Source organism: Pyxicephalus adspersus, chromosome Z (assembly GCF_032062135.1).
Source record: "Pyxicephalus adspersus chromosome Z, UCB_Pads_2.0, whole genome shotgun sequence".
NCBI classification, from domain to species: Eukaryota; Metazoa; Chordata; class Amphibia; order Anura; family Pyxicephalidae; genus Pyxicephalus; species Pyxicephalus adspersus.
This window is the reverse complement of record NC_092871.1, coordinates 22,318,994-22,334,876: the sequence shown is the minus strand read 5'-3', so window position 1 is coordinate 22,334,876 and position 15,883 is coordinate 22,318,994. Positions and strand designations below refer to the sequence as shown.

The window sequence follows — 15,883 nt, the reverse complement described above, 5'->3', positions numbered from 1 at the left end:
CTCTAAGGCTAAATTCAGAATTTTTCCTGCAGAGTTTACAGCTATTGGATACCTACTGTCATACACCAGGTGCTTAGGATTGGTAATAGGTGGTAACTTCTGTGAAGATGTATACGTAGTAGTAGTAAGTAGTAAGAAGCTGTGAATGCTTAACACACTGGGTTTTTTTTTCTTTTTGATTCAGATCCATTGGATTTGATTCAGTTCCTCTGATTTGGCGTGGCAAAAAAACATACAGGCTCAGATGTAATCAGAAGGAGATGGGGAGAGAAGTGTAGAATGCCTGTACAGGCAGCTCGCGATCTGGAGGGCATTGGAACCACATGTTAAAATGTTCCATATGTCTCTCTATCCTTGCCCCCCAGTAGACATGATCCTGAGGATGGTCCACCTTTGTGGACAGTAAGTATCAATGACACTCTCTGCTAGAGTGTGTAACCCATCCTAAGACAGACCCCAATTCTGTAGCACTCACAGGCTCCCTTCTTTTACTGAAAATTTTTGTTGACTTCCCCAGCAGTCTTTGCGCTGGACTTAAAAATTCTCCCATGCCATGTGAGGTTGTCCTGTTTTTCCTCCTTGGTCACAGGGCCCTGAGCCATTCAGGTTGAAAGACTCCATGGCAGATCACCCTTTCCTCTCCAGTCCCCTGATATTTATCCCCCTTGATTGGCACCAGAATAAGATCTTTGGCTGATGATTGGTCTCCTTCTTTAACATGACCAAAACCCTTACCTGGCGACAGGAGAGGCCAACCAATCACTTAGCTAGTAGTTTCTGTATTTTTATGAATACTACACTTTTTTTTCTAGGCATTGTATCCACTTGTAAAAACCTTTAGCAAACCAATGAAAATATTTGAATATGTGGTTTTGAATTTACATGTGCTATCAGTTCAAGTTTATGAAGATGGCAGGACCCCTGAATGCTAAATGTAACGTCCAGAACAACGCATGCCAACACTGCTTCTGTTGCCTGTCAATAAACTCTCAAACTACTTGCAAAGCCACTAGTCTGAACTTATCCTTAGCCATAACAGAATGATAAAAATAATAATAATACCATTAAGATTATAGTTCCTGGCTAACGTGTATGAGTGCTAATATTTTTTTAGGTTTTAGGTCTTGTATTATTGTCCTTTGTTTTTGGAAGTAGACGGGACTGAAAACCAATAGTTGTGCTACATGCAAATGTTCTCACAGAAAACATTTTTGTATGAGCAAATGCCAGAACAACAAAGTGATTTTTTTCAGAATTATTCTATAGCCTAACCATCCAGTCATAAACTGGGGATGGAGAAAGAAAATTACTGCACGCCCTCTACATTTTACACCTTTTATAAGGAAAAGAGTCAAATCACCCGTGTTTAATTCCAACTAAATGCTTCCATATCATTCACAAATAGTTTTTTCCCAAAATTGCAAAATAATTGTCAGTTTTCTAATTTTTTGACTACTTTTTAATCCAATTCTAGGATTTTGGAAATGTCTGTATCTTTTTTTAGGAAGGGTAACCCTTTATGAGAATGAATTAGTAAAACTCCCACTCCCCACTAACATCCGAAACAAAAGATGAGAGTCTTCTTTTTTTCCCCCCTGCTGCATTAAATTTAATGTGGCTCCTAACATGACAATGAGATGGTATCATTGGTATGACTGTTTCCCCAGCTGACATATGCTCAGGGGTTCAACATGCCATAGGAGTTTCTAATTAGCTTTCACTGCCCTATAGAAGAAACCCAGGCTCTCTGTCTTTTGCACTGTGGTGCATCAGATAGTCAGTCAACGCCATTGTTTGCTCAACCCAGCTTATGTATTGGTTGAATTCCAGCTTCTGGGTAGTTCACAACTCCTATTGTGAAATGGGAATCTTAGTATCCTAGTGAAAAGTGTCTTGGAACATACTTCTGTTTCTTGGTCAAACGTTCTTCAATGAAGGACTAATGGCTACAAGATGAAGAAGCAGAAAGAGGAAGAAGATGGCCATTTCTGTCCATGCATAACACATTAACATTCCCTGCTGTGGATGACATAAACTGAAGTGTTACCTTCAACATAGAAAAAAAAGGTCTCCTGCTCTGCCAGAAATGGTTGTACTGTCTGATCTCAGCATGAAATAGACAAAAATACAAATCTTTTGGCAAGTAAAACAGCTGTAATCAGCTATTTGTCTGGATTTCTATTGTTTGAATAGCCTAAAAAGTATATATTTTTTACATTAAACTGTGGACTAACAATTCTTATGCAATATAATCCACATGACATGGGATGTAACAACCAACATGTGCCAAGAACATTTCTAAAAAACAGTTAAAGGTAACTAATAAGACCCTCCCATTCCAAAGTACTAAAGAAAATATTGCATTTAGGGGTTGAATCACTATCAGTCAATATAACAAACATGGCTGCAATTCAAAGTATAATGGCTAGCTTGGTGGCTTTTGTAACGTTACTTACATTGCTGAACTATGTGAAGTGCCTATGGAAAAGAAGTAAGATGCCCCCTGGCCCATTTCCACTGCCCATACTAGGGAACTTTCTACAACTTCACTTTCATGGATTACTGCCAGCTTTAGTAAAGGTGCGTATGAAGTCAATATCAAATGAAAATTCATAAAAATGTAGTTGCTGAGCTGATTTTAGGAGATTTATTATGTGTGTACTTGCTTTTTTCTATAAATAGGAATAGTTTAGCAGGGGACACCTTGTCAGGGTAAACAAGTCTGCCCACAATGTTGAATTTTTTTGTATATATTAGGGTTTTACATTGTATATACCATTATTAGCACTTTAGTTATCAAAATATGTTTCATGCAACTCCCATTTGCCACCTTATTTTTTGCTACATGATGTCCTTTCCCCATCCAAGTCAAAATGCCTTACACTTACAACAATGCAATCTTTGTTTCAAGAATATTTGTATCAAAATATGATACATTTTTCCCTCTGACTAGCGATAACTTAGTTGACTTTCTATAACCTATTTGTTGTCTGTTGAAAACAATATTGGCACTTTTAGAACATTATTAATATTTGGCAATGCTAAAAGATTGCTCAGACAGTTTAGCATTTCTATATGCAAAATAATGAATTTAGAGAAAAACAAGTTCCAAGAGAATACAGTATTCAGAGTAGAGGGAAAAGTTTGGGGGATGAATTTTAAACATTATTGAAACATTGGCAAACATTGTGACATGGCAATTCTAAAGAGCATCATTTAAGGGATCACCAGCTGGAGTTTTTAGTTTTTTTGTATAATGTCTTAACTCCCTTTGTCCAGTTGAAGAGACTTTACAAAAATTAAATAATAATAACACATAGTGGGTACACAGACAGGCAACAAAAATAGTGAAATATCTGATGGATGAATCATATCCGAGGAGCCTGGAAGAACATACCATGCGCAGTTCTAAGGAAAGAAGAGAAAGATTAAACGTAGATGAAACATTTTAATACATTGAAGTTGTTAATAGGGACATCAACATTATGATTTTACCTCAAAAAAGAAGGATGAAGGTTCAAACCTAACCTTTAAAAGGTATTTTGAAGCCATAATGGTGCCCTAATAATTACTCCAAAAAGCACTCCAACACTTCCATGCCCCCTCCCACCTCGGCAAGCTAGACACCTCCAGTATTATCCACATTGATTATTAAGGAAAAGTCTAAAGATGAAGAACAATTCCCTTCACTGTAAGCTTGCAGGCTGCAACATTCACATTAGTCAAACGCTCCCATTTTCTTTATCATTTTCAGTGTCATTAGTGTTCATCTTCATACTAGTTGTTTGCAGTAGTCCATTCACAGTCCACCTTTATCTTTCTCTAGTTTTCAAAACATTTCCCAAACTCAAGTCAGAAACCAGACTCCTTTCAAATGGAGGTGCAATGTTGGCAGTAGTTTTACAGCAACACAGCAGTACAGTCATATCGCAGACTTCAGTGCAAAGCTCGCTTACCGCCTGGTGCCTGGAATGGGCTGGTAAGGAGGTTGCAGCAACTTTGGACCTGTAGCTGGTCACTACAAGTAGAGTCACTAAGACTAGCTCCCAGGGTTGCCAACATTTTTAAAAACTAGGCATTTAAAACGTTTTTTTAACGACAACCCTTAAATTTGTCAGACATTCCCCTAAAAAAAGCATCTGTACACATCTTTAAGGTATATTCAGACAGGCAGTGAGGTTGCTGATCAAGTTAAACTTCCTCACAGTGTTAGCAACCCTACCTCCAATAATGACTTCACAATGCTAATTTACCGTCTGTAGTAACTCCACACTGCTCTCTTTCCTTCCATAACAACTCTACACTGTCTCCTCCGTTTGTATACTGAACCCACACTGCTTTTGTTGACTAAAAGCTAGCCCCTACTTCCATACTGACCCCAAACTGCCCCTCTCCTTCCATAGTAACCCCATGCTGCCCCTACCTTTTTCATAGTAATGCCACATTGCCTGCTTCCCAACCATAGTAACCTCACACTGCTCTGTCCCCTTCTATAGCAACCCTACACTGCCTCCCTTACATAATGACTCTACGTTCAATTCAGTACAATTCTATACTAGATACAGTACAATTACTTTGACATCAGTGCAAAAGTATTGTAGCCCAGTCTCTCTCCATTTTCTCATACATATAGTCCAGGTCTATGCCATCATTACCATGACACACAAGTCTGACTGGGTCTTGAATATATGTTTGGTTCCTATTATGTAGCAATTGGTGGTAATGTTGAATATATGCTTTGTACTGCATAATATTTCATCATATCATATATATAGAGGCTACAATTTTCATTTTTTTTTCACTTTGATATTATTTTACCTGTGACTGGACATATTAGAAAATGTCTTTTAAAAAGATAGGGGTAGAATACAAAATGTTCTCTGGTAAACTATTCAATAGAATTTCTTTTAAATATAATTACAGATGACCAAAAAGTATGGCCCTGTCTGCACTGTTTATTTTGGTTCAAGGCCTACTGTTATTGTTACTGGGTATCAAGCCATAAAGGAGGTGTTTATTGATTATGGAGAGGCCTTTCTAAATCGAGGATCCATGCCCGTATTTGATCGTATCTTCAAATTTGAAGGTGAGAATTTAAAAGCTACCTTCTAATTATATGTGAATGTTTACCATTGAACTTACTGAGCAAATTCACACTGTACTTTCTTTAAACCCAGCAATAGATTGAAATAGAAATGTACACATCCGTAAGAACCAACACTCAAACACAAGAGTAAAAAGTAAACTTGAGAGTAAAAAGTAAAAGTAATGTAAAAAAAAAGTAGCCTGGTATATACATTTAAACACCTTGGCAGGTGACACGAGATTGCCTGGGGCGCAGAGTTTAAGTGTTTCTCAGTCTTCACCGGAGCACCCCGCAAGGGATAATGGGCCGGTGACCCTAATGGCCATCGGACTGCTTTGCTGCAGGCAACACCAGGCCATGGTCCTCAGGCTCTACCCACAAGGGGTAGCGGGACAGAGGACTCCAGTGTAGGGACAGCGCAGCCCTGACAGAAAGATCCAGCAAGATATTCCTGATAGGCTGACGGTATGAGTTCTCTTTTAACTGTATCCACACCCATTAGGCGGCAATAGTCAGAGCAAAAGGACCGATGGACCAATTGATAAGAGAGGGTTATGGGCTTGCTGCCAAGGTTTGTCTAGGATAACTGGAAACAAAGGGACAGGATTATGTAAAAACTCAGGAATTCCTGATGGTTAGGAGAAATACATGTTAGGATCAGATATGATTCCTGAGTTACAAGGCCAGATTTTAGAACAGGACCATCAGGACCATACCCTTCAGCTGAGCACAGCCTCAGAAAAAGTGCAGGAGAGGCTAAAAAAAAGGCACATCTTTGCACAGCTAAGGAGAAGCTGAGGATGCTGCAGGCTGCTGGACAGATGATCTGCAGGTGGATCGGTAACAAAAGGGCTTTCTTTCCAGGACACGGAGGATAACTGGTCTACAAGAGGGGTAAAGAAAGCCATATACAAAAAAATTAGAACAGTTATCTCTGGACAAGGTTGGGTTTTTCCACAGCATCTGACACCTATAATGCCATTTTCACATCTCTACTCTGAAGTTTTTACAACCGTTCACACCATCATCCACATATTTTGAAGGTTCAACACCAATGCAGATTACCTGACCCCAAGGATGGGATTATGTTAATGGAATAGGGTTTCAAAAAGATTTCACACCCTCTGATGTAAAAAATCAACTCAATCAACATCTACAGTGTGGCAGGTAGGATTAATGAAGCATTTTGGAATGATATGTCGTCAACATTACATGAACATGTTTAGCTGAATGTGACTAATCACTACTAGGTATGTTTTTTTTTTTAATTTTTTCATATGTATTTGCTACCTGTATGAAATACATTAACACATTGCTCACTAATAATAATTAGATATAATAAATTATTTGATGCATTGTTCACTTTATATTTTGTTTCCATCTGTCCCCGTAGCTTTTGGTATTCAAACTTTCAGTATTGTCCTAAAGGAGATCCTAAGAGATATGTGGGGTAGTGTTTTTCATGGCTCATGCACCTCTCTGTCCACTGTTGCAAGTGGAAGGCCTGCAAACTATTGGGGTTCTTTTATTGCCATTTCTGTGTCCCTTTGACAAAAAGGAATGCCTTTAGAACAAACCATAAATTAAACATAAATAGTTAACATATTGGCCATTGCATACCTGTTTCTGAATATATTAGTTGCATTTCATGTTCTGGTTTCATTTTTAAGTCCAATAAGAAACAATCAGCGCCTGGAAACCAGGGTCAGGTTAGAATTTCCAAACTACATTTGTTCCCAGTTGATTTAGTAGGCCATTAAAGCCACAGCTTTAACATGTCAGCCAAGAAACCTGCATTTCCTGGATGGGTCTTCAATGGCAGTCATGTATTTTATTTATAAAAATATAATTTGGCCCGTTTTGATTCACATTTTATTTATGTTGTTGATGATGTTTTTCAGGTTTAGCTTTCAGCAATGGAGATAAGTGGAGACAGCTGAAACAGTTCACCATGCAGACTCTTAGGGACTTTGGAATGGGTAGGAAGAGTTTAGAAGATCCCATCCTGGAGGAGGCGCATCATCTTGTGGAGCACTTCAAAAGTCTTAAAGGTTAGTGAGTTTCACCCTTTCCATCCCCTTTATATTTTCATTTTTTCTGTGGCTAGATAAAACAGCCTAACTCAGGTTTTATGCAAAATTTTTTTTACAGACATTAAGGCTTTACCTAAACTTTAGTCAGTCATTAACCTAAAATCCACATGTATCTAATGTCATATTTAAATTCTGCCTATAAACCTCCACACTCCGCCCTGTTTAGAGATATTACATTTTTCAATAAACTACAAAGAAATAGTTGTTCTAAGGCTCTGGTGCAGCACCAGTGCTGGCCAGATCTCTGCCCTGAAATCTAAAGCCGCACTTTCACCTATAGCAAGCCATCACTGAGCCTCGGGAGGCTAGGTGCACCATCCCAGCAAACGCTTGCCCCCAGGACTTCTCTGCAGGAGGACCAGGAACCCACAGATAATGGCTACAAGGGATTTTAGCAGAGGTAAGTCCAGAATACAGAGCCAGAAATCATATACAGGTATTCAGTCTACCATACGAAGTATCCAAGGGTAAAGAGCAAGCAGAATCAGGGTCAAAGGCAAAAAGTTAGCCAAGGACAGGGCAAGATGAAAGCAGATACTAATCTGCTCCTAAATTACTTTTAGCTGTGCACAGTATGTATTGGGGATGTTGAAAAAGGCTGCAAGGCTAAAGGGAAGCAGGAGCTGCAGCATTTTCTCTGTCCTTCTTGTTGCTGCAAGAGACAATGGCCCTGATTTATTAAAGTTCTCCAAGGCTGGAGAGAATACACTTTCACCAGTGAAGATGGGTAATCCAACAAACCTGGAATGGATCTGTTCCAGGATTCAAAGCATTTTCTAGCAAATAGCAAATGACATTGAAGAAATCCATCCCAGGTTTGCTTGATCACCCAGCTTCACTGGTGAAAGTGTATTCTCTCCAGCCTTGGAGAGCATTATTAAATCAGGCCCAATGTCGGACAGAATAAACAGGAAGTGATACTGCAGTGGCACACAGTGCAGGATCCCCAGCCAGATAAGCCTCTACTAACAGTTATATATAACAGTTTGTTGCCATGTTAATCTTTGAAAACTATTTTTTTTGCCACTCCTTATATTTGATCAGGCCAGCTTTCCACAAATACAAAAATATGACTTCAAAGGCTCATAGCAATATAAACTTTAATTGGCCTCAATTAAAGGTGGATGCCATCTTTAAACCACCTTAACCCAAGAAATATCCCTCCTTTATTTTATTTTATTTTTTTGCATTGAATTACCAAAAAATGAACATATTTCTTTTGTTGGAAACCTTCGATCTGCATACTTACTGCACCCAACAAATCCTGCACTTGGTTTCCATGTTTTTTCTGGTGCTCCCATGTACCATGATACCATCTTCTTTCTTTCAGGTTCTTGGTTGAGCATCTCACACTGTGCAGGTGTGGGATCGGCTGCAGATCAAACTCTGTACATGGTTTGTTGTTTTTACATTTGAGGAAAGACCTTGATGACGCAGTGCCTCATCTAAACTGCTGACTTCTGAGATATGTGACGTAACTTTTATCACCACAATGATAAAGACGGGAGGGTGGAAAATAATAAAAAAAAGTTACATTTTTTAAAAGTGAAAGTGACCCTTTTACATAAAATTTACATTGTGATGATTGGCCCACCTTAAGAATATCTCCTTGCTTAAGGGCTTTACACCACCAAGTATTAGTTTTTTACCTAACTGTTGGCATACATGTGTTTATATTAGAGTATACATTCTACCAATACCCCTATTCTTTTTAGGGAAACCATTTGAGCCCAGCACCACCTTAATCTGTGCCTCCTCTAATATTATTGCTAAGATTTTATTGGGGACTCGCTATGACTACAATGACAAGAGGTGGATGGAAATCCTGCAAAAATCACGTGAAGCTTTCCATATTATTTCATCTGTGTGGGGCCAGGTGAGAATCCCTATGTTTTATGTTTTTCTCTGTCTAATGATTTGGAGCCAAGGGTGGATCAATACTGTAAAATAGGGATGATATATGGGGTGCTAAAAATTTGACACACATTTCATATAATACGCACTGACTGGAAATGTATGTTAAATTTGCATAAATGATCGACTATCTTTAGATATGAGTGAATCACTTTACTTGTACTGCTCTAACTACCATTTTTATGGTTTCTCATGACAAGTACTGTCATGAGAAAAAGATAGTACACCCGCTTTCACTTTTTTATAACAAGACAAAATAGAAAAATTACCTGATCCTTACCAGGTTCTAAAATATTTTAAATGTAACCTCATTTATATAACCATATGCAACAGATTCCACTGTATCACTGTTTGATTTGAAGTATGATGTTCTGTATTGCTTTATCAGAACCTCATATCATTGTGGAGGGATTTTGGCTTGATTTTCTTCCCAACATTGCTAGTTTCCTGAGGGATTAGGGCATTTCTTTATGCAAAGCTCTCTTTGGGTCCCATTACAGCATTCCAATCAGGTTGAGGTGAGAACTTTGACAGAACCATTGCAGCACCTTGAATCTTTTTCAGCCATTCCGTTGTGGTTTTGTAGAGTATTTGTGATCACTGCCCAGCTGGGCTTTAGCTGTCACACAGTTGGCCTTACTTTTGACTATAGAATATATTAGTATACAGAGAATTTCATGGTCCATTTATTAACTGCAAAAGACCCAAGATGTGAGACTGCAACAGAAGCCCAAATCATCACTTCTCCACCATCATGCTTGGCAGTTGGTAAGAGGTGTTTGTACGGATCCTTCTTCACTTACGGGAGATTTCCTCTTTTTTCCTGTTATAGCTTTAGACAGGTACACATGCAAGAAATGGGCTATAACTTCCTCACATTCTATTCACAAAAAAAAACAAAAGCTTTATTCATGCTTTAACTTTTTAACTGAGTATTATGTTTGTTCTGCAACTAACTGAATCTTGTTTCATTAACTTTTTTGGCAGCTGTATGATTTTTTCCCAACATTCATGAAATATTTACCAGGACCGCACAATAAAATATTTAAGCTTCTTATTCCACTTGAGGATGAATTTATGAAGAACATCATACTTCATATAGAGAGTCTGGATCTGGCTTGTCCCTGAGATTACATTGATTGTTTCCTTATCAGAATGAAACAGGTTAGACAACATCTGGACAACTCAGATTTTGGGGTGACTTTCTAAGATAAAATGAAGACACCATTTTATGTAAATTTTAAAAAAATAAGATCACACTAATCAATTCTAAACTGCACTGTGAGCTACCTTATTAAACGTTTTCTATATTATATGGTGACCAGTCATTACTAAATAGCTGTTGATCCTGCCAGTCTGCTTATGCTGCTTTCACTTTCTGTTAATAAAGTAGCTAAAGCTAAAGCAGACAATTTTAGTTGGGGGTCTTCCTTACCCATCCCTTCTACCTCCTGAACACAGCAAGGATAAAGTGATCACATGACCCTGGTAGATTGTATGTTGCTCCTCCCTTGATCCTTACCACTCCTTACAATTCGCTTATAATAGAGACTCTGTACACTGGTATAGTTAAATAACTACAAGTAGACATTTATTACATTATACAATTTTAACTATAACTCTCAAAAAAACCATACACATATAACATTGGTAAAACTTTAATATAACATTCACCTTAGCACCAACATCATTATGTTTAACATTTACTCATCATTAACATTATTATACCATCACTAACAACTCTTTCACACTTTTACCAGTAACAACCACCTGGCTTCAGATCCTTGAAGGCATCACCACACCATTCCAACACCTAGGGCTGCAACACTGATCTTTGTTCCCAACCACACCACAGAAACAAAACCTTTTGCTACAGTCCACCATTCCACTAGCCACTTAAATCACAACCTTTTTTACCAAAACAGCTTTTCGAGACACCACACCTTTATGTGTCCCATCGCCTTTTACATGCCCATAGGGCTCCTCCTTAGAGGACCTCATCTGCCACCCCAGCACAGCAATCCCATAAAAAACATCCTTATCTTTTAGGCTACAAAACATAATATTGCTAACATAAAATGTTTAGCAATACCTGAATTTTAAAGTTTCAGCACAATGTAGTATACCCCTTACAATTTAAACTTATATTCAAAATAAGCAACCTATTCTGGTTAGGGTTTCTAGAACAAAATTAACTCATCCATTAATAAATCTATCATGTATTGCCTTTTACAGGAGGAGAAGAATTTTGGTGAAAAAACGCCTTTTACTATAACAACCCTGAAAGCATCAATCTTTGATATGTTCCTAGGTGGGACAGAAAGTACTGCGGTTACTGTGAACTTTGGATACTTAATACTGATAAAGCATCCTGATCTACAAGGTACAAACATGGTGCCATTTTATTGTGGGGACCCTTTAGGGATTCAGTAAATCGGTCTCAGTGCCAGGAGAAGCTCAGATTCAGTTTGCTTTCAAGTATTTCTGTGGTATTTTGACTTACATATTATTTGACTTTTATTTGCTTCAAGCCTCCAAATATTTTCATTTTCATGATGGTAAATTCTATGGTCTTGCATACACATTGGCTTGTTTACTGCAGTAAAAATATAAAAAAGCTTTCTCAGTTGGAAACAAAGCCCTAAAACTGGCTTGACTGACTCATCAAAGAGGAGACCCCAAGGCACAAACATATGTTGAGCTTTATTACAGCATTGAAATCAAACATCAAGAATCAAACAATGAAAAGAACAAGGGGTTTCAAGGCTAAATTTAATCATGTGTATTCCTAAGAAAGTGAGTACAGCATTAAATTGTTACATAGCTTATAAATGTTTATTTATCCAACACTAATTAGAACATGATGGTGTCAGAGTTACCAAACTTGAGAGGATGAAAATAGTTAGGTTTAATGTCGTATTTTAGGTCGTATAGAATGTATAACATTACCCGACATGTTTCGCCTATTTGCTTGCTCAGGGGTATGTAGACGTAAGTGGTCCAGTGGTTATAAAGAAGAATTGTTTGTATACATTAAAAAAACAAAACATATTGGTATAGGTACAGATATACATTAGTATATACATAGGTAAAGCTATTACAAAGTTAAAGCAATATCTTATTATATTAATAAGAAACACATTAATATACAAATGGAATTTTGGCATATGTATGTGGATGTAGTTATAACTGAACATGTGGGAAAGCTTATAGTTAATTGTCATATGAAATACATATACAGTTCATACCTTCACAAATTGTCAAAATGTGGCAATGACAATGATGATAGTTAGAAACAGTCTTTAGGGTCAGAATGTCACAGTGTGAGATATGTAGGGATATATAATACAATGCATTCTTACTAAAAAATTATGTGAATTTGCTTAAGATTGGTGTTAGTTTGTTAGTTTTAGTAAATAGGAAGATAAGCGAGAGTTTACTAATGTCCTAATCTGTCAATGTATAGTAAAAAAAACTCTTTAGATTGGCTACTCACTATGGTTAACGGTTAAGAATACAGAAATAATATCAGGCATTTTAAAGAAAAGTATTCTAAAGAAAGGGGAGGCTTCATTTTTGCTAAGTAGTCATTTTATAATTCTTTCATAAACAGAATCCGTAAAAAAATACAGGCCTTCTGTCTTCCATTTTTTTGTTTTACAAATAAAAGAAAGAAAATCAATTACACTTTAAGCTTTTCTAGTTTTTACTCAGTATAATACTGTGTGAGCTTTACACATTATACAAACATTTCTTTGCAGGAATATCCTTTGTATCTTGCTTCCAGAAATGTTTGATAGAGAAAATTCCTTTGGCGCACTTTGGCATTCTGGGCCATCTCTTTACTCCTGCAAATCTGCCCAAGTGCTTATCAATAGAGTATTTTCATATTCTTTCCTAATTCAAAATTGAGCTTGAAAGGGATGTTCCTTGTCCCCATTAATCTCCATTCTCAATCTTCAGCCCTTCTTATTTTCAGCCGTTTTTTATTCTTTATTTCCATCCGGTCATAAAGCTTTCATTGACTTTTTATTTTCACAAATCTCCCTCCTTAACCCCTTGGCTGAGTTTAACAGATATGGTGACCTACCCAACTTTCATATAAAAAATCAGAAGCCATGAATGTTGCCCTGTCACCTTCTACTCTTGTCCAACAAAATTTTCACCTTCAATTGAGCTACCCACTTAATTAAATATTTAGGCATTTGCCTCCCAAGAGACCTGACCTTCCTGGCTTTCCTCCAGAATATTGTGTGATTTTGTTTTATGTTCTCAGGGTACCTTCTCCTGGATGGGAAGACAAAATGTGGTTAAACAGAATATTCTTCAGTTTATTGACAATATTTCCTTACAGTTTTAAATAAAAAAATGTTATTTTGTTCTCTTATTCTTCACTGGATATTTCATAGATAAGATTCATGAAGAGATTGATGAAGTGATTGGACAAGGCCGGGACCCCAGAGTACAGGATCGGAGTCAGATGCCATACATGAATGCTCTTATTCATGAGATCCAGAGGTACTGTGACATCTTTCCAATGGGTTTTGCCAGAGCCACCAGTAGGGATGTTACATTTCATGGCTATTATTTACCTAAGGTAAGTTAAAGATAGCAGGCGCGGGCAAATCACAAAAAATGCAGTGTATAAATAATAAACACTCAATTACATGCTTCATTAGCACTATCACCATATATTAAATAAGTGTTGGCCCCAGATTTTTACTATTCCACCAATAGGTTTTTGGTTCAGGTTCGAATCTCCATATTGGCTTTTGGACAATTCAGAACCCAATCATTCCAATCAATTTTTTTTAGATTGAGTGGGAAAGCATTGCAATTTCTGTTAATATTTTTTCTGTCTATGGCCACATTGGGGAAATTATTTCTTCCATACTTTGTCTATGAAATTGTATAATTGTCAACTGTTCTGTCACTGTCTCCTCTCATGAACAAGGTAAATGGGTGGGCGTGCTATAGAGAAGGACTCTTGCCAAGAACTTTCACACTAAAGAGAAAATACGTTAGGAACACGGGATACTTTAAGTGAAAAATATCCCATTGATTTGAGAATTCAGTATAAACACTGGGTTTGTCAATCTTCAAACAAAATTCATCCAAATTCAAAGAACTATCGAACATATTTTAAAATACTGTACATATCTTTTTAACAACATTTTGTATTCTTTTATTTGATCTATTACCTCATTAGGCCAGTGGTCCTAGGTAGCGCCTTGCTACAGGTTTATCAATGGCTATTTGAAATTCACATAATCTGTTAGCTATTTAGCAAACGGTGCAAACCTTAAAATAGGGCAATACCATCCCTTACAACCACCATTCATAAGGGGCCGATTTATTAAAGTTCTCCAAGACTGAAGAAGACAGACTATCATAGGAGAAATTGGGTGATTTATCAGACCTGGAAAGGATTTGGCCCAGGATTGAAAACATTTGCCAACTAATAGCAATTGTTTTTAGGTTTACTGGATCACCCAGGTTCTCCCATGATAGTCTACCTTCTCCTTAAAAAGCTTTACTTAATCAGGCCCAAAGTTTGACAATGTGAACATCCAGCAATTTTGCTGTTAGCAGCTTACCAATGTTTACATTTGTCTTGTAAACTTGTCAAATGATTAAAAACTAGAGATCTTTTTATCAATGCTAAAATTAAGATTGATAACAACATTTGATAATTGTAATCATCCAATAAAAGACTGCTTAATTTGCAGGAAACAAATGTACTTCCATTGTTGACGTCGACATTAAAGGATTCCACACATTTTGAATCTCCTAGAGAATTCAACATCAAACATTTCTTGGATGAAAATGGCACATTTAAGAAAAATAATGCGTTTCTACCATTTTCTGCAGGTAATTATGTGTTGTAACACTTCTAGGAGGTAGCAGGTAATTATGTGTTGTAAATCTTTAGGAAGATTATGGACTGTTTGTAATTTAGAAATGTACTACTGTCTCATGGACAAGAAACATTTTGACAAACAAGAAAGATTATAGAATATTCTCTATGGTAGAGGATAACTTAGCTTTCTGTGTCGTTAGCTATAGTATTTATCAAAGTAATTTAGGAATGGCTACTATGTTTTATTTGGGCATCTGGATACTTCCCAGATATATCACTGCCTATAGTGATAAGTGAAAAAATCCCGACCATTTTTTTGTTTTCCCCTTATTTGTAAAAATTCACTTTGCAAACTTTTATAAAACAAAGCCCTTTTGACAAAATGATCCGTTTTTTCATGCAATATGATTTTTTCTGTGTGTCACCTTACTGTATCATTTCATTCTCCTAGGAAAAAGGACTTGTGTTGCGGAGAGTATGGCACGCATTCTACTTTTCCTTTTCTTCACCGTTACCCTGCAAAAGTTCACCCTGAAATCAATAGTGGACCCCAAAGATCTTGACATCTCTCCTATTGAAAGTGCCCTTGAAAATGTCCCCCCACCTTGCAAGATCATCTTCATTCCTCGCAAATCAGAAGGCAGAACTTAAATAGTTCCTATATTTTAGCACTAACCAACCAACACTGTGGCATAACATTAATTGTCATTAAAATTCATGTACAGTAAATAAAGTGTGACAAATTGTATGTAGCGTATAGCATATCTAATACAGAGACCTTTTTCATCTGGTAATCTTGCAAATAAACCATTTCCTTTTTTCAGTCTGAATTAAAGCATGTCTTTAACTCTTTTTATAACCATTACATGGTAGGGTGGGGGTGATAAGCTGTAATATATTACATTTTGTTTTTGGGTTTATACTTATTTG

At 37.0% G+C, this 15,883-nt stretch overlaps 1 protein-coding gene across 1 annotated transcript; it reads left to right on the top strand.

The window, feature by feature from the left end:
* The first annotated feature begins 2,346 nt into the window (after window positions 1-2,346).
* LOC140344520 (cytochrome P450 2C23-like) lies at window positions 2,347-15,788 on the top strand. Its single transcript, XM_072431698.1, has 8 exons — window positions 2,347-2,580; window positions 4,924-5,086; window positions 6,988-7,137; window positions 8,895-9,055; window positions 11,329-11,476; window positions 13,503-13,690; window positions 14,823-14,964; window positions 15,405-15,788. The coding sequence occupies exons 1-8, from the start codon at window positions 2,401-2,403 to the stop codon at window positions 15,602-15,604; spliced, it is 1,332 nt and encodes a 443-aa protein (XP_072287799.1). The 5' UTR covers window positions 2,347-2,400; the 3' UTR covers window positions 15,605-15,788.
* Window positions 15,789-15,883: the final 95 nt, after the last annotated feature.

Coding starts and splice junctions, on each gene's coding strand:
- LOC140344520 (XM_072431698.1), top strand. CDS start 2,401: ATGGCTGCAATTCAAAGTATAATGGCTAGCTTGGTGGCTTTTGTAACG. Junction 13,691..14,822: donor ATGGCTATTATTTACCTAAG/GTAAGTTAAAGA, acceptor CTTAATTTGCAG/GAAACAAATGTACTTCCATT. Junction 14,965..15,404: donor GTTTCTACCATTTTCTGCAG/GTAATTATGTGT, acceptor TCATTCTCCTAG/GAAAAAGGACTTGTGTTGCG.